The sequence below is a fragment of the Cantharellus anzutake genome (assembly GCF_015039405.1).
Source record: "Cantharellus anzutake strain C23 chromosome Unknown EI90scaffold_38, whole genome shotgun sequence".
Taxonomy (NCBI): domain Eukaryota; kingdom Fungi; phylum Basidiomycota; class Agaricomycetes; order Cantharellales; family Hydnaceae; genus Cantharellus; species Cantharellus anzutake.
In genome coordinates, this window is record NW_024066988.1 from 608,047 (window position 1) to 626,381 (window position 18,335).

At 49.9% G+C, this 18,335-nt stretch overlaps 4 protein-coding genes across 4 annotated transcripts; all 4 read left to right on the plus strand.

Annotated features, from left to right (window-relative positions):
• Positions 1-3,786: 3,786 nt before the first annotated feature.
• On the plus strand, positions 3,787-4,346 carry EI90DRAFT_3017948 (uncharacterized protein; the record flags this gene model as incomplete). Its single annotated transcript, XM_039057166.1, has 2 exons — positions 3,787-4,119; positions 4,215-4,346. 2 exons carry the CDS (start codon positions 3,787-3,789, stop codon positions 4,344-4,346), a joined length of 465 nt encoding a protein of 154 aa, XP_038913912.1.
• A 5,328-nt stretch (positions 4,347-9,674) lies between these two features.
• On the plus strand, positions 9,675-10,223 carry EI90DRAFT_3126606 (uncharacterized protein; the record flags this gene model as incomplete). Its single annotated transcript, XM_039063936.1, has 4 exons — positions 9,675-9,732; positions 9,800-9,873; positions 9,946-10,018; positions 10,081-10,223. 4 exons carry the CDS (start codon positions 9,675-9,677, stop codon positions 10,221-10,223), a joined length of 348 nt encoding a protein of 115 aa, XP_038913913.1.
• Positions 10,224-15,785: 5,562 nt separating this feature from the next.
• Positions 15,786-16,539, plus strand: EI90DRAFT_1651328 (uncharacterized protein). The gene has a single exon (XM_039052005.1). The coding sequence runs from the start codon at positions 15,824-15,826 to the stop codon at positions 16,319-16,321; it is 498 nt and encodes a 165-aa protein (XP_038913914.1). The 5' UTR covers positions 15,786-15,823; the 3' UTR covers positions 16,322-16,539.
• Positions 16,496-17,383, plus strand: EI90DRAFT_3066525 (uncharacterized protein). The gene is made up of 3 exons (XM_039060957.1): positions 16,496-16,522; positions 16,641-16,734; positions 16,796-17,383. Exons 2-3 carry the CDS (start codon positions 16,675-16,677, stop codon positions 16,955-16,957), a joined length of 222 nt encoding a protein of 73 aa, XP_038913915.1. The 5' UTR covers positions 16,496-16,522; positions 16,641-16,674; the 3' UTR covers positions 16,958-17,383.
• The last annotated feature ends 952 nt before the right edge of the window (positions 17,384-18,335 follow it).

The following is an 18,335-nucleotide window of genomic DNA, read 5'->3' on the forward strand; positions in this document are numbered from 1 at the left end:
GCGGTATGGCTCAAACGCAGCTTTTGTCACCCATCACCCTGGGTTTCCACCAGACGAATTGCGCCAGCACAATATGACAAGATTGAAAGATCGCGAAGAACACCGATTGACAGATGATCTAGTGATCTTACGAGCGCACTGATACTTTCACATAGGGCAGGACCCCAGCCTCTACTAGTATCACATAGGATGGGAATAATGTGGGGTTGTCAGCAGAGATTAATTGTGATCTGTAGTCACGGTCATACCCTTTCCAAAGTAAACACGGACGGGAGCCGCAAGCCTGCCGGCAGACTGCAGAAGCGTGACACGTGGCAGAAAACCTACAAAACCCCTCTGAGATTAGCACAAAAGGAAATATACACGTGATCATGGCCGAACAAAAAAATGAAGGGAATTGATTTAGAAACCAGCCAACGACCATTGCCTACATGTGACGTTATTATGTAATAAATATTCATTGCGTGCGGTCTCATCGTCCCCTCCTGTTATTCCCCAACCCAACCCAATTACCAAACTAAAATTATTAATTACCATTACAGCGCTTGTGTATTGTAGAACGTGCTCAGAATAGGGTTTGTTTAGTGCAATTAGTGTAGCATTGCTTATCGGTGTTATATATACATTAAAGTCATCCTCGTGCAATAACTGTGGCAAAAAAAAATCCACCAAGAATGAATCGAACGTGCACAAGCAGGGGGGAGACAGGGTCATAAACAGCGCTATAATCCACTAGACCAAGTAGACCTCACATGGATGTGGTCCTAAAAGTAATATATAAAGTGTTAATTTCAGCCACGGATCCGGGGTTGATCATGAAGTCAAAAGCCGCCCAATGTATGACATTGATCACCCCTTGGAATTGAAGTGTTTCATCTTAAATGTTTTCTAAGGGAGAAAAAAAGAAACACCATTCAGGACTCAAACCAAGATCCACCCCGACGCAGGATTGAAGGGAATCCGGCACCAGCCGCTAAGTCAAACCACCATCACTAGGGGTCTTGACCAAACCATATATATGTATAGTTAAACTGGCCTCACAATTCCCTCGCCCCCCTTCATCCACTATTTTTTTCTTACTGCATACAACTTTCTGTTCCCTTCCGTTAAATACCCCACAGTTATGAAGGCGCCCGGGCCCCTGCCCGTGCGTCTTCACGCTTGCATCCTATTCATTTCCTTCATTGTAATTGGCGGATTCAAAAAAAATATCATCATTTTCATATTTGTGTAAATTCATCAAACACGTGATTTTTTGCGCTCATCTCAGAGGGGTTTTGTATGTTCACTACACGTGGCGACCGGCATTTTCCTACCACGTGTGACGTGGATTTGAAATTAAAAAAATTGAAAATTGCACAACTGCAAATGAACAGCTTTACTCTTGCTCACCAGCACGTTGAACCTATGCCAATGACTAGTCCCCGCAGCCGCGAGGCCCCCAGGTTCAAGGGCAAGCCGATCATGAAGAGTTTGAATTGTTGGCTCACGCCACACTCCTCACAGGTGCAGAGACGCAAAGCTGGTCGTCGCCCAAGTCGGATTTGCTAAGCTTCTACAGTGCCGACGAAGAAGAGCCCGTTTATCGCAAGAAATATTTCCATAAGTGGGTGGAGAAGGACTGTAAGATCAAGTGCCTAGAGCATCTTGCGTATTGCCAGCGAAAGTTCCTGCATGTTTGGAAGTGAAGAACGTCCTTACCGCTTCAGGGAATGATGACTCATTCTACCAAGGATTCTCGTCTAAGTTCAGACGCGAACTCGGGCACGACCTCAAGGTCCAATGCCTGTGGTCTGATTCGACCCAGGGTCCTCATATGAGCGACGTTGTTGCTGTTGCACAAAAACTGGTCTGAGACGACTCATACGATGTCGACTTCAGTGTGAAGTCCGAGCCATTTCCATGCTCCAGAAAGGACAGTGATGACGAGCCAGTTGATGACTTGCGATCACGGAAGTGATAGCGCTAATTCGCATCAGATGGCAAAGCCTCAAGAGTTCCACACATAATTGTGTTCCCAGCGCAATCTGGAGTTCAGAGCGACCCTACGCCTGAGTTTGGCGCAGAAACGAGTTCCAAAGTTCCACACCTCCTAGCAGTTCAGGCAAGTAGGAAGACGCACTCAGAAACCATCCCCGAGGTTTTTCCGTTCCATGTCAGTATCTCATGCTATTACCGACCGTGCGTATGAAACCATCCCCTTACGCCTTAGCAGAAAACCAATCGCCGTACGAATCCGATAGGTCCGACGCCCAACTTTCGCATATTGTTGGTTTGTTGTTAAATAATAGTTTCCAGCGGCCAGTTAAACCACACCCCACTCTCTTCAGAACCCTACTCATCCTCTGAATCCCGGTCAAAACACGTCAGCGCACAAGACGAATCATTCACATGTTCCAGAGCCAAGAACATATCAGCGAACAAGAAGTCGAGGTCCTTCCCCTTCCCCATATTGTTTAAACCATAGTTGCCCATTCTGGGACATTTTCAAATCATAAGTGGAGAAGGGGGTGCCGTCTTCCGTCACACAGAACCCAATAATCAAGGGCGGGGTATGGAACAGAGAGAAGTGACCCAAGTAGGACGCTCGTTTACCCCCCCCCGACCGTGTTTCGTTACTTGCGCTGTTGCATAATTATTTTGCTCTTTACAGAAGTGACCCAGCGCATGCGAGCCAAACGATCAACTTGTCCAGAAACAACTCTAGTATGGCCAGCAGCATTCAATGCGACAACATCTCAATTCCAGAGACCTGGCACTGGTAATCATGTGTTTCCGGCACATTCATCTGATCAAGTCACTTTGCAGGGCGTGCCAGCAGTGGATCAGAATGAAAACATGCATCGAAACGAGTTCTTCATGATGGCGTATCCTGTAGATCGTGCATGGCACTAGTTGCACCGTAATGTGCAATCATGCGACTGTATACTGTTGCTTCTTGAATCAAGGGTGACTCATGTAGAATGACCATGTAGCCACTTTTGCGACTAGTGTAGCAAAAGCAGCGAGCACACCACGTGTCGCTGCGGATTGTAACAGTGTGAGCGCCCATCTTATCGAGGTTCGTTCGATCGAGAAAGGGAATCTCCTATTCAATTCCTGCACGCATCATCTTCAACATTCAATAATTTTTTAATTCAACCACGATTTTGTATTCACGGCTGATGGCCCACTACGTAGTACTTGAGCACAATACCATCAAAGGCAACGCCTATACAGTGAGGACCGGGTTGATGTTGGGCTTGGGTCTCCGCCGTCATTGAGAAGGAGCCTGATGGGTGTAGCGCAGGGGACGTCTGAGGAAGGCGCGTCGCTGGAGCCACCGATGATGAGCCTGAGGCCGCCGATGCGTCCGGGGCTGTCGACAGCACGAGGAAATGTTGTTGTTGGCGCGACTGATGGTCAGGCCAGTGGTGTTGGCAGCGCTTGAAGGCCCCACGGGTCGTCGTTCAATATGGTCGCGTGAAAGTCAGTTTACGCATCTCATCCGGAATGATGCCCTTGAGCTTTAAAAGACGGTCGTGCGGATACTTGAAGGAAGGGAGGGGGGATTTCAGGCCCAGCTCGGAGTCGAAACGTCCTGGTAGAAGATCATTGAGCGCTTTCATCGCCCTCCCTTCGCCTCGTCCAACGCGTCCTGGGCCTTCTGGCGCCCCTTGTCCGACTTCCGGGTCATCCCTTCGGCAGCCCTAGGACATCCCTCTTGATGCTTGCCTTGGCTCCAATCTTGGCCTGAGTCGATTCGAGGTACTTGGTGAACCCTGCATCGCCAAAGAGCGTGACGTTATGGCGGCGCCGGTTTTTATTCTTATGCTCGAAAGGGCTCGTTCCTGCTCTTGTCCGGCATGTTGGCGAAGCGGTGACAAGGAAGGACCTTCTTGGTACTTCCCGCCGTTGGCAAGAAAGCAACCGTCGGTTGCCCTCACCAGTGCAAGGCGTAGACTAGGTAGAGGGGGTGGAGTTGGAAGAGGAGCTTGGGACGTCTTGCAGCATTTGGAGGTCACGTCGAGGCCGACATTCAAATTGCACGAGAGACCGCGAAAACTCTTCGATGGGTACCCGATTCGGACAATGTCGGGGCTTCGTCCGCTTATCTGGCATGGATCTCGGGAGTTTAAGGTTATCTTCCCAGGCCTTCCGGGCGCGTGGGTTGCCCACGGCACGGAGAGTTCCTCGATCCTCCGGTCCGCTTCCACACGGTGGTGTTAGCGCAGGCTACGAAGTCCGGGGCAGAGCAGGACCCCGATCCGTCCGAACTGGATGATGGCCAGAGCTGGTGGGATGAAAGTACTAATACGGAAGAACGAGGCCTGAGCGCCGACCTCAACGCTCCTAAGCTTTGGTAGGGTATTTCCAATGGTGCTGGCGCAAGCTTCTCAGAATCCAGCACTATCCGCCATGGTAGGAGACGACAAAAGCCACCCTGACACTAGCAGTACCGATTCCCTGCGGCCCTATTCAATCCAGATTTGGACACCCCGCCACACGCGTCGAGCACAAAATGAACTTCCCCATGCGACCAAAAACTGAAGAGGAATCACAATAATTTGAATACCCTTTCAAGTTACATGTGATAGGCCCGTCACGCTGATCAACTCTAAGCGCCACAGTTCAGTGCTAAAAATCCCGATCGATCCTTCGCTTCTCTCTGAGTCCAATCAGTATAAAAGCTTCTATTTCCGGTTCAGAAGAAACAGGAAGGACGCACGGCACATGTGAAACTACCTCTGTACGCTCTCGGTTCAATATTAGGAGCATGACCAATTGCTCTACAGACCCAAGCGAGTAGATGTTGCAGAGACACGCAAAAAATGGCTGTAGCGACCACTTAGGCTACGTTTGCTGCGCTATTCTCTTCAGAACCATTCCCGCCTTCTGCTCCCGGTCAAATCCTCTCAGCACAGACAAATTCTCCGTACGCCTCAGACTGAAGAGCGCCATCCTCTTCTTCAGTGCCTCGCTGCATGCGAAAGACGTATCAGGCTACTATACTACTATCAGCGAGAAAGAGGTTTCCCATATTTTAGCCACTCTGCCCAAGCGACCAACAACAACTCTATGACCAGCGTTCGGGGACTCATTTGCACATCTCAATTCAAGAGGCTCAACCATGTGTTTCTGGCATATCCATTCGATCAAATCGCTTTGCAGGGCAAGGATCGAGATGAGGTCTTCACGCCCTATTGTAGATCAGATTGAAGTTGCATTTCGTGCATCGGACCACAATGGGATGGCATGTAGCCGTGCAGCGGCTTCCAGGAAGTTGCTTGAGCCTACGACTCGGAATCGATCCTTGGAAAGCATGAGCAGCTCATCTAGAATGACTTGACAATAGCAAAGCAGCGAGCAAGCCATGTGCCACTGAGGATTTCAGGTGTGGGCACCGTGAGCGGTTCGTTCCCACCGTGTTGAGGTCCCAAATTCCGAATCCGAGGCAGCCAAGGCACCGAACAGGTGCAGGATGTAGACCCTAGGACTGGCTGTAGAACAACTACCGGCGTCCCCCATCGATATCAATATTGTATCTCCATTGTGGGGATTGGGTTTCGCCATTCCACGTTGGGTGATAGAACTGATGGGGCAAGGAATGGACGGAGCGCAAGGAGACTTTCGTGAAGCTGACTTTCTAGTCGCTGAAGAAGCAAAGCGACGGGGATGAAAAGGCTCTTTCTTGCTCAATCATCGTCTGAACCTAATGGACCTCTGAATTATAATATTTAGGGATGGAACCTATAGGGGAATGACTTATCTATGAGTTTTTGACGCGCCAGTGGGCAACAAACTAGGCAGACGTTTCATCCCAACGCGTCATGACCGGGCTGTGGGCCAAGGACTTTGAATGAGACGGATATTGTGCTGCACAGCCACGTCCAGACTGAGGCGTTCCCTCGCAAACACATGGCTCCCAAACCATTGGTGGTTCACTCACTGCCAATATTCCAACTTTTGTCAGAGGGAGGTCATAGCAATGTCCTACTTAATCCCTGTGCTTTAGATTTCAGCGTACTATTCCCTTCAACTCTCCCTTGGACGCGGTGATTATCCCCACGCCAGGGAGCTATGTGGGGGTCGCGGCTCTTTACTCTTAGTGATGTTCATTACATGGATTCCGAGAAAGACACTCTTTGTCAATTTCCATTCAATCGACGTACTCTTGAACCAGCCAGGGCTTCATTCGGCTATTGACGCAACAATGAACTCGCCAATCTCACGTAAACGCGCCAAAGCAAATGGCTACACTTTGTTGAGTTGGTTAATACAAAACATCACCAGATGGTAGTTCGGTGCGCTCGCCCACAGTTACTAGCGGCGTGCCTGCCAGTGGTTGTCGAACGTCCAGCCAGAAAAGAAATGGAACGGCTGCCATTGGCAATTGCAGTGCTTATCTACTGCTGCATCAAGTGTGAGTCGAGCTACGCCTTATCTAGAACGATCTGCGAATGGAATGTTTATTGAACTCATTGCGGGTGCTTCTTCCGAACTGCGGATCATATGGTATAGATATGTCTGTGGAATCCCTGCATCGTGATGTAGGGGACCGGTTTTGGACCAATTGGCTATTTTCAACGCCACGGGTGCGCACACGATTTTTCAGCCGCGACTGGCAAGACTGGATATCATGTCGCGTATAGGCACAGCCAACACCAGCAAGTGAATTCTTTCGAATCGGTTGGTCTACTCAGCGTTGGCGTTTTCAACTTCCGTTGTAACACCGCGTGCATGACACGGACATGGTGATGAGGCATTCGATCGCGAAGCCGCGACACAAGCTGCTGCGGGGTAAATCACGCGGTAGTATATAAATAATGTAAGTGCAGGCCTAGAGGCGTGTTCTTTAGCTTTTCTCCCTTGCCTTTGCTTACCTCTCGTCAAATGACAGCAAATTAAAATTACCGTCCAATTGCTATCTGACGCACGTTCATCCCAAAGAGTCGGTGTATCATGTTCAGAGGAGACCCTTTTCCATTCTAATAAGTATCACTTTTGCAGCATTTGGCGACCCAAAGCGAAACTCAATTTCTTTGTATTAAGGACCAATCGTCCTTGCCTTATGTTAATGTTTCCCAGCGTGGTCCCACACACAATGCTGCAATGACACCTAATGACACGCTTGCACTGAATTCCGCCATTCAGTTCAACTTCCCAGAGTATACCAGGATGCGAACAGCACCAACGAGGTGCCTGGGTGCATCTGATACGCCAGCTCCCAATGGTACCTTTCTCGATGGCCCGTAGTGTACGGGTGGTTGCTCCGGGTGGGTCCTGCAGTTGAACTACCCCTATCACCTGTATCCAGCGGAAACGCGGCACTCAATTCCTGCTGAGAATCCCGCATTATCAGCGAAGTGGTTGCAATATTGGGAACAAATCAGTATCGATTGCATAGCCTGCGAGCCTACGAGCCTAGGCGAGCCGAAGTGAGGACATCTGCCAGGCCCATGTTCGGCGTTTTTCAGATCTGGCGACCCTGCTGTTATATTGCACTGGATGTGTTCTAGCCCGATTGCTTTCGGTCTAGGTGTGCGACAGGTGGAGCTGGTGGGGTGAGAATATACGGAAGCACGAGGCTGCCAATCTCATCGTTCCTATCGGGCACTTTAAATGGCGCGAGCGCAAGCTTCTCAAAGTCCAAGCACTATCCGTTATGGCAGGAGACGACAAAAGACAGGGCCCAACCATCCCAGATTTGGACGCACCGGCGCACCGAAGCCAATAATTTGCTATTTCTGCATGTGCCTGATCACGACTCAATTCAATGGTACAATGAATCCCGATCGATCTTCACTTTTCTTGGTCAGTCCAATCCGAGTTGTTGCCGACATTTTCTTTTTATTTGACGGAACGACATTGGCCAGAGATCCATCGCCAATCTGTCGCTGTCCCGGACCGCTGCTTTGCATTTACCAACTCTCCGCCCGTTTGGGCTTCTTGAATGTCCGGGGCTCTGTATTCACCAACAATAGATGTCAGAGAATGCGTCCTGGGAGGTTCTTCCGATGAAATCCAATAGTCCAGGCATTCATATGTACGGCAATTGATACATACTTCGTTTCACTCCAAGGACAGCAGTATTAAGGACACTGTAATGAAGCATAGATGCGATTACCACAAGGGGCAATTATCAGAGATTGTTCTGGTTCAGGATCTTCTGCTGCGAGCAATCTGTGATAGGGCGTTCCCATGCCAATTTTTTTGGCCCTCGGGGGCTCTTCTGCGGAGTTGGGATGAGCGCTTCGGATGTTTCGTTCCGGCAGGCTTTCCATATAAGGTTGCTTCATTCAATTAATGGTGCAATCTCCCATGTGAGGCACTTTCTCCTGTGCCCTCCGGCTTCTGGGAGGTCGGTTTTTAGCTTTCTAGTCCACGAATGACTGGGGGGTTTTTTCGCGGCGATTTGATCGGGATCACTTCCGCACTAAGGGCATGCATGCTTCAGCTTTGTCCTTTGGCATTCCTACATGCAACTCATTGCTATATTCGCTGGGGCCTTCCTATTCGGGGTCTGATGTCCCAAGAAATCAGATTCCTCTATCTTCCTTCCCTCGGGTTTGATGCATAGTGGCACAGTAACGTTCGGCGAGACACGAACCCGTCGTATCGCCGCATCAACTATGCTTCTGGAACTTGGGCCCATTGCCTTGAGGAGAATCCCCCAAACCTGAATCAACTCCACCGTGATCCATTTAGGAAGAGTTGTAGTGACACAGTGCTGCACCTTGACTTCGGGTTTTATTTAATTCACATATATTATATTAGTGAAGATAATGACTTTCATTTCGCCATGGAGGCTTGTCTGGGCATACTCTTTGTATATTTATAGTATATGAACCCAAGTCTCTAACTTTGGGCTATTGATGTTCAAATATTTCGGCATAGGGGTGACGGATTAGGTATGTTGTAAAATTTCGCCTTTTTCACCCTACTGAAAATGACCACAGAGACAGGGCATCGCAATGGGGAGCAGGGCCGAAGAGCCGAAGAGCCGAAGAGCCGAATCGCTGTTCCTGCAGTTTTGGTGCGAGGCTCCCGGACGCTCGGGGTTCAGACACCACCTCTACTCATTTATTTGGATAGTCCCATCTGCATATGCTCAAACTATGCCACGCCGTGTTATGGTGGATCGGTCAATTACGGACAGAAGCATTACCTATTCCGCATTGCCGGTCGTGCGTTCATGCCCCCCAGTTTGGTTCATCGGCCAATAGCAAATTATTACATCTCTCCCGAGTTTGATAACCCACTCCCACACAAAACAGTCTTCTTTGCTATTACTCAAAGAGGACATAGACCCATGACCTAATAGCATAGAAATGGGTACGCGCGCGCGCTTCTCTCCTTCCATGTTCCGTTTCTTGCAACAACCTCCTTACCGCTCTTGCTGCTTTTCTCCGACGAAACAGCTCCAGGAATACGGCTATAAAAAACCACAGACGATGCAAGCTCCATCACTTACTTTCATCCACTGGTTCCCTTCTATTCCCCTCACACATCAGCAGTGTCCTCACCCGCTACCTTTTTGCTACGCGTCGTAAACTCACTGTATGTACTCAGGGCCTCCACCTTTAGCTTCTCTCGCCAAAACCCCTCCTAAGCCGTCTATATCGTGCTGGGGGGGTCAACAACTCTCATCACTCATCGTGTTCATAATCCTCAGACTCCTATCACCAAATCGCATGTCAAGAGACTCTCCCTCTGGCCTGGATGACATGGTCCCTACACAGTATGAGGCAGGTATGGTTCTGGGTAGTTGGCCACTAAGCTAACCGTCAATTTGCATGCGGATAGGGATCGTCCACAGAAACTGACGATACATGTTCGGAAACTAGAGAAGATAGCAGCAGCTCTCATAATGATCAGGCTGCAAATACTGATGTGGGTGGTTGAACTACCTCCTTTCCGCTATGTCTTCGTTGCTGACCAATTGGTCCAATAACGACAATCTAGAACCATGCCCCCGCTTCTGCGGAGGGCGGTCCAAATTCCGTCGGTTTGGAAAACCCCAACAATCCTTACTCAGGTTGGTGGTTGCCTTAACTTACTGAACGTTGTTGCTCAACATCAGCATGATTCCTTGTACAGGGGACCACGGTGTGTTCTCACCACACCCAGTCGACCAAATCCCGCCCCCACAGGCTCGGGAGTGGTTCGATCAAGATGGAGCGGACGATTCGGGGTTTCCGGCGCACCCCATAGACCAAATCCCCATCAATCAACGTTTCTAGATGATTCATGCTTCGTGACTTTACACTAGGGTTTTCTCGAGCTAGTCTTCTGTGTGACACGAGCCGGGTTCAAAAACGCCACGCTGGGACATTGATCTCTATGAATAAGTCTCCCGCGCAGCGCGGGGTCTGGGTCTCAATAATCACGTTTGCAAATAGCCGTCTCATGTATCCTCGCTTACTCCTGTCAATGAATTCCGCCCAACACCTCACACAACCTTAGTAGCCCCACGCCACACTTTCCAATCTGGCCCGCATGAAAAATATGCGTATTAACTCCCCCCTTTACGAAGAGGAGAAAGCGAAAAGCAAACCCGAAAGACCGAGAACGGGGACTTGCCGGGACACGCGCGCCATCCATAGCCACGATGTTAGGGCGCGCAAGGTTCTTAATGGTAGAGACGTTCTTGGAAGCGAAGTTGGCGCCGTCCGCATCGGTTTCGCTCGTGTCCCTGTTAAGGGTGGCTCACCTGGTAGAGGGCGGTGAAGGAGAGTCGTCCAAGACGAACAGCGATTCAACGTACCCCGGCGTTGGTGATCGCCATTCGCGCGTGGATGGTTTCACCAACACTTGGCCACATTGGCAAATCAGAAGAATATAATTTGGGTATTAATTGGCCACTCGAACATTCATGAGTTCTGGGTTGGGCCGGTTCTTGTTATTGTTACTGGGGGCATGTAGTCTACATATCTAACATCCTGATTGAGTAAGGCCAATAAACAAAAGTATTTGGCTTCCAGCCTGGATTGCCTCCCACCTTCAAATCAAATATTCTGAAGCTCTCTTCAAAGTGGGCATAAGCACTACTCCATGTTTCTGATTCTTTCGGCTGTTCGGAGCTGCTGTTTCTGGGCATGCACTGCAATGTTCCCGCAAGCTGCTAACCTGTACAAAATATTTCAATATATTTGAGAATCGACTGATTACTGTATACGGAACTTGTAGCGGGTTCTTTTCTGGCGTCTCCAGTTCCAGTTGCGATCCATCGAGTCCAAATATCAAAATCTCATACATTCCACACGTTCTAGTCCTCACATATCATGCATGGATCAACCCCGTATCTTCCCGGGGCAGATCCCCCTATTCATGTTTCCGTGCTAGCATTCTGCGCCACAACTCGGATAGGAATCAACTTCATTAACTACGCACAGGCTGTAAGGGGAGGCGATGTTCCCTTTGCACCGCAACCCCCCGCTAGCTGTTAATTTCTGCGAGGCCCGCCAACTGAAAAACGCTCCCCGAGCCAATGAGGGCTTCATTCCGTTCGCATCGTTCACATAATGATCCATGAAGCGTGGTTCGTCTCATGACGCCGAGCTCGATGTAGCATATCTGTTGACACCCTCTCAATGTCGATGTCAAAATCATATCAAAAACATCATAGATGATATCGGGTTTGTACGGACCTGCAGTGATGAATTCAACCGTTCTGGTTCTCTGCTGGGCCAGCAGGTCAGACCATTCAGTCTGGCCAGGCTCGCGGGAGCAACCAAGTCTCACGCCGCCAATACAACGCTAGCGCCAAATTACATAGCATCGATGATTAGTCGTTCAACGAAGCACGCAGCCCAAGTTGTTGGAAAATTCAATTCATTGTGTCAAACTTATTAATGGTGCTCTTCCGAATCTCGAATCTCGAAGAATCCTTGCGTGTGATCATTATGAAATTTCAACTCAGTGTTTTTGCAATGTCATGAATACTGGAACAATCAACTGTATATACTCGGAATTGATATTTCAATTTTGCGGCGGTTTTCCGACGTGAGTCCGTGTATTTTGAATTTGAAAATTGCATAACTGCACCCGCTCACCAAAATCCACAAGAGGTGTCAATTCACTCTTGCTCACCACATCACATCCTGCACTATTTGGACAGCGACAACATTCCTGACAGTCTTACCACAGCTCAATGCAGGTGACCAAGCCAGGCCTTGGAACCTTTCATTGGCTCATCAGAAACTGGCAGATCATTCCACTATCGAACAGGTAATCCGATCCGATCCCCAGAAGGAAGCCAGGGAAGCAAGGTAATTCAACAGCCTCCATCTTTCGCCCTTCCAATTATGAACGTTACAATATGTTGTAACATGGAATTCGAATCGGTTTCCTAAGCTCTAACCGAAGGAGAAGACATTCCACACTTGACTGGAGGTATAGCTGTGCGGAGATTGCGGATCACAGGCCACCAGCGCGGGAGTACCGCATTGTGTGATTAGGTCTTTCCAGGTATCTCCAGAACACCACATAAGCCCTGAGCAGCTTCATAAGGGACGCCCAATGCCCAACGCCCAACGCCCAACGCCCAACGCCCAACGCCCAACGCCCAACGCCCAACGCCCAACACTCAACGCCCAACACCATCCTCCCAAAGGGGGTAACTGCTGGCGACCGGGCTGTTCCTACTCTGGTATTCGGCATCTCAACATGGGTAAGGTATGTAGTGGGCGATGAGGGACCGGTCAAGTTGTGGCCAGATGTCTCATCCTATCCACTGGCAGGCGCATGCTACGGACGACACCCGCAGAAGAGGATGCCAACACACCAAACACGGAGAGCGAAGGAGCGAAAGAATTGAAGAGGGGAGCGTGATCAAGCCGCTTATCTCCTCCGCTAAGGGAGCTCACTTGCTCGCTGATCTGAGGGGGGAATCACGGAGCGAACAACCCGCCTACCAACTTTCCACGTTGGCATCGAAGGCCAAGGGATCAAGCCCACCTTAGTGCCAACATTGATGCCGTAGACTTGGTTCATGCGAAGTTGTTTCTGCATCCAATTGATCAGACAGCTTTATTGGGATGGCTTAAGGCACAACGATCCATGGAAACGCGTGAATCTTTGCACATTTAGGGACCAGGTTGGGGTGTTGGACATCAAGCAAGCCATGTTGAACTCCTCGCCACTCGTTGTGGCTAGTGTAAATAGCCCAGCGTCTACCGCGGAGAAGCTGCCTAATGATAAGAACACCAACGAGCGCTATAGATTGCACGAAAAGAGGATCATGTGTAATCAAGAACATCGAAGGGTTGGTAGATGTTCAGAAATACAGCACTGCAGGGGAGGCTGACAGATCGTGCGAATCATAAGCGCGTGACCCGTCATGAAAGTTGTCAGCGCTACTGGCAGAGTACCCCAGTATAATCAAAGGCTCGCATCCTCCTGTACACTAAGCCAGCACGGTTATGATCGAATCGGAGATGTGACGAGACGAAGAGGGAAGTATCATAATCTCGTTCCGTCATGCGGCAGTGATACCGTCAGGTTCTCAGCCAGGATTTGCGATGACGTGACAGCATTTTTTGGAGGCCGGAGTTGGCCGAACTAAGCACTTGTCTCCATTGTCAACCCCCTTACTGGGAAATTTACGTGAATGGACATCCTCAGCTGATTGGAACATCATGACACAGCTTCAACTTCCAGGGAATCCCTTAGCTCGGACTACTTTTACGGTGTTGTCATGAGGGACCTAGTCATCACATGGTTCCCAGGCCATTCATGGTCTACTCACTGCTGAAAGTCGGACCCAACGGGCGGCTCGATGAGTCTCTGTATCCTATATTTTAGCGTCCATGTCCAAATATTCCCCCCGCAATGCCGTGATCGCCCCCATGCCAAGTGCCCATGGGCCCATGGAGCACCCTGCCCAGGTTATGCAACATGCGACCGGGGAGCTGTATAGACTCACTTTCGTGAGAGGTCATAATGAGAACAAACGTTCAGGCTTCCATGCCATTGGGATTAGAGACTGGCTCACTCGACCCACCCCCCACTCGTACCGTGCGGACCAGCTGTATCCCCTTCAACAACAACATAAGTGCTGAACACATGTGCAGGAACACTTGGTCTCCCCTTTGCATTGCATTCCCCTCTGACGATCGTTACATGGAAGGATTGTGATACTGGCCGCCGAGTTAGCAAAATTATAGAACTAGATGATCCCTGACTCCCCCATTATAGTATGTAGTCGGCAAATGAACATCTTGCTAATATTCTGCATTATAGTGAGCGTTCCCCCTTTGAACACCGTCAGCATTAAGCAATGCATTGCAAAGGAGTGGGGGAAATGCGGTCAAACTGCTGGGTGACGGGGAAGGACAAGTTGTTGGGACGATCTGTGCACAAAAATGAATAGTTACCAGATCATTTTGCTTTCGATGGGGCAAGATTGGTTAGATCTCTCTCTCTCTCACGCTCTGTCGCCGGTTTGGATCGCTCCATTCCACACACCGGCCCGTCCCCCTCGCACCAACAATGGGCACCAGATAATGCGTCCCGGAAGGTTTTTCCCGCCAAATGCAATGGATGAAACAGTTTCTGGGCCTGCGTGTGTGTGGCGATTAATATGGACTCTGTTGTGCTTGCCGAAATGGACAACAGTGTTGAGGAGATCAGTGTTATCAAGACACCTAAGCCCCGGCGAAAGTTCCATCTCATTGCTGCACGTTCGGAAGTGAAGAACGTCGTTACCGCTTCAGGGAATGATGACTCACTCTACCAAGGATTCTCGTCCAAGTTCAGACGCGAACTCGGGCACGACAAGGCCTGTGGTCTGATTCGACCCAGGGTCCCCGTATGGGCGATGTTGTTGCTGTTGTACAAAAACTGCTCTGAGACGACTAATACGATGTCGACTTCAGTGTGAAGTCCGAGCTATTTCCATGTTCCAGAAAGGACAGTGACGACGAGCCAGTCGATGACACGGAAGTGAATTCGCATCAGATGGCAGAACCTCAAGAGCTCCACACATAACTGTGTTCCCAGCACCCCCAATGCAATCTGGAGTTCAGAGCGACCTTACCCCTGAGTTTGGCGCAGAAACGAGTTCCAGTATCCAAGAAGATTCCACGGCTCCCAGCAGGATCCCACGGATCTGAGCAGCGTCCGCAGTGTGTGCGACATCCAGCGCTCCGAATCCAAGTTAAGTGGATAACCCGATGTCCACGCTAAAGTCCCAGCAGCTTCCTCAGTGAAGTGGTTCGAAGTCAGAAACGCAGCAAACTGAATTGAGTCATGTTCACATTCAGTTCGAAGCCGCTGTATGCGAGTTTGAATCAGATTCTAGCGCCAAAGAGCCCAGAAGCTGGCACTTATGATCAGCTACTAGAGAGCCTTTGTTGAAGTGCTAGAGCTGCAACCAAAAGCGCTTAGGCCTGATTCGAGCTCTAACCTTGTCCCCCTAAAAATTAAATCCCTCGATCTGTCCTCTGGTACGATAAGTTGGTGCAACAACATTCCAGAGCCACAAGAATCGGTGTGAATATACCCTTGGAACCCCGCCCAGGAGGCCCACAATTCCAATCCAACCTGCATAGTAAGGGTTGGTAGTGGTAGCACACGCATGGCGCAGTGCCTTGAACAGACATGTTTTTTTCCTTAGTATTTTATTGAATCGAGTGATAATCCACATGTTAGTACTAAGCGGCTTTTTCTTCCTCATCAATTCGCCACGGGCACACTCCTTGCATTCTTGCAGTACGCGAGGCCACTTTTGGCCGGGCGCTTAGTATTTAAAGTGTTGTATAGGCTATACCAATTTGCGAGACAACTTAGTCGGTCTGTCAATACCACCATTTATGTGGGCCATTCATTAGCACGACCAATTATGGATTACGCATGTTGTGAAATTTTTGCCCTTTGTTCCTTGTCTGGAATACATAGCTTACATTTCGTCGGAGCAAGGGGCCTCATGCACCGCACTAGAGCCAAATTTGCGGGTCAAGCAATTACTTTACCCAAAGCCCCAGACGCTGGAGGTGTTGGCACCGCCTCTACGCATTTTGTAGAGGTATCCCCCGTTTTTCACCATCCTGAGTATGTTCAAATTATGCCGCGCTCCGATCCTTTGTCTGCCTCGTGTTCAGCGATCGGTCGGGTGTCGGGCAGAAGCCCGAATTCATATCATTTTCTCGGACAGGAGCTATGCATGAAAAGCAGGAATCCCCTCTTCCTTTTTATGTTGAAAATTCTCCGTGTCCATCGCTACGCATGTGCCGGTCTTGTATTCATTCACCAAAAGGGGGGTGGAGACTCATGGCCAGATGGCGTGCGTGCACGCATATGCTTCCCTCTTCCTATGTTTGGGCTTCGCGCTTCGCGGTAAAAAAAAAAACCTTTCCAGCTGCTCCTCTCCGGTGCAAGCAGCTTCAAGATGCGATCAGAAAAACTAGAGGCGATATATAAAGAGTTGTGCAAATCCCGTCACTCACTTTTACCCACTTGTTCCCCTTCTGTTGCCATTCGCCCCAACTCCTCTTTGCGGTAAAAGGCGTGTCCAAACGCATATCAGCAGTGTCCTCACTCACGGCGCCCTTTCGCTAAAGGTACTCGGGGCCCATACCTTTAGTGTCTCATCAAATTTTTACCCTAACGCCGTCTACATCAGCTAGAGTCAACGACTTTCGTCGCTCCTCGTGTTCCAGAATCTTTCAAAGTCATCATCATCAAATTTCTCGCATGTTGGAGGGGCTCTCTGACCACACCGGCCAACATCCCTCGGTCCCTACACAACCTGAGGTAGGTATCGTCCCATGTAGTTCGCCACCTAAGCTAACTGCCAGATTAACGTGTGAAAAAGGGATCGACGTCCAGAGACAGTTATGACGCGGGCTCCGAGCCTAGCGATTTGGCTGAAGATAACCGCGGTTCCGATAGCGATGAGGCTACGAATGCTGAGGTCCGTGCAACTAATTCCCCTTCCGCTATATCCTCCTCCTTGGCTGATCAATTAGTTCAATAGAATCACACCCCAGTTCCCGCAGAGGACCAGTCAAACCCCTTCGGTCTGGGCACCCCGAATACTTACGCAGGTTAGCAGTGGCCGCTTTAACTCGCTCAACACCACCGCTCAGCATCAGCAGGATATCCATATACAGGGGCCAGCAATGGGTTCACACCATACCCAGTCGACCAGACCCCGCCCCCGAGGGCCGGGGAGTGGATCGATGAACATGGAGTGAACGGGCTCCCGGCGCACCCCGTAGACCAAATCCTCGTTGCCAGCGACCAATGTTTCTAGTTTTGTCCGCGCTTCATGTTGTTGCAATCAGCATTCTGAGTGCTAACCTTCTTGGTGACCCCTGAGTGGTTGGTGGCGTGTGAGTCCTCCAAGTAATCCGATTTGCGTTCATTGGAGTCGAAGGGATTATACTGTGTCGATCCCCCCCGTGTGTGTGCCATGCGTGACGCGAAACAGCTGAGAACGTTGCCAACGTGACTCTGAGTTCACACAAATGGAAATTTGAATACCACCCGGATGCGAATGGCAACACATCACTGAGTCTTGCCTTATATAGACAAGCACATCAACACGCCACCGACCAGCCTTGCCTACATGATTCATATGACTTAATGTGACAGCATAACACTTCCAGTTGAGGGTTTAGATTGTCGCTGGTTGTGGAGAAGTCCTTGGGATGAAAGAACACAATCTCACTGGCATGGAGTATGAGCATTTGAATTGCGACGATCCCTGCTGACCTTTTTGAGTAGCTGGGCTCTTGGCCGAAAGCGCCGGGGCATACAGAACGAGCGGACGAGCATGCAGACCCTTTACCCTATTGCCGTGTATTCGAAATCGCTAGGGAAACGGGCCTGTGCATTGGCGCACTCACAAGCAGCCTGTAGCTAAGTCGGATGGGAATCAGATTTACTACCTGCCTGCGCACAGGCCGTCGAAAGGCACGAGGCGAATGTGGTCACTGCGTTGCAACCCTCGTTACTTGGATTGAACACGTCCCCACGAAAGTCCTCTAATAACCCAGTCAGGGGCTCGATTCCATTTTCATATGTCAACCGTGATGACTCGAGGGCGGCTCGACTCATGGTACCGGGTTTGTTGCAACAGCAGTCGCACACCGACTGACCTGGCCCACTTTGGTGTGGGTGTCGTAAGCCACACCTCAACTTGGCATTGTGGATCATATGATATCATCAGTTCAGTACTGGTGATGGTGAACCGTTCTGCTCTCTGCCCAGGCGGACCAGCGGTCATTCAGTCTGCGAACAACCAAGGGCCCGCGCCGCTAGCAAGCACGTTGTCCGGTAGTGCATCGAACTGCAGCTCTTTAGCCAACAAATTTCTACTGGAAGACTTGGCTTCGAATGGAAATGATCCT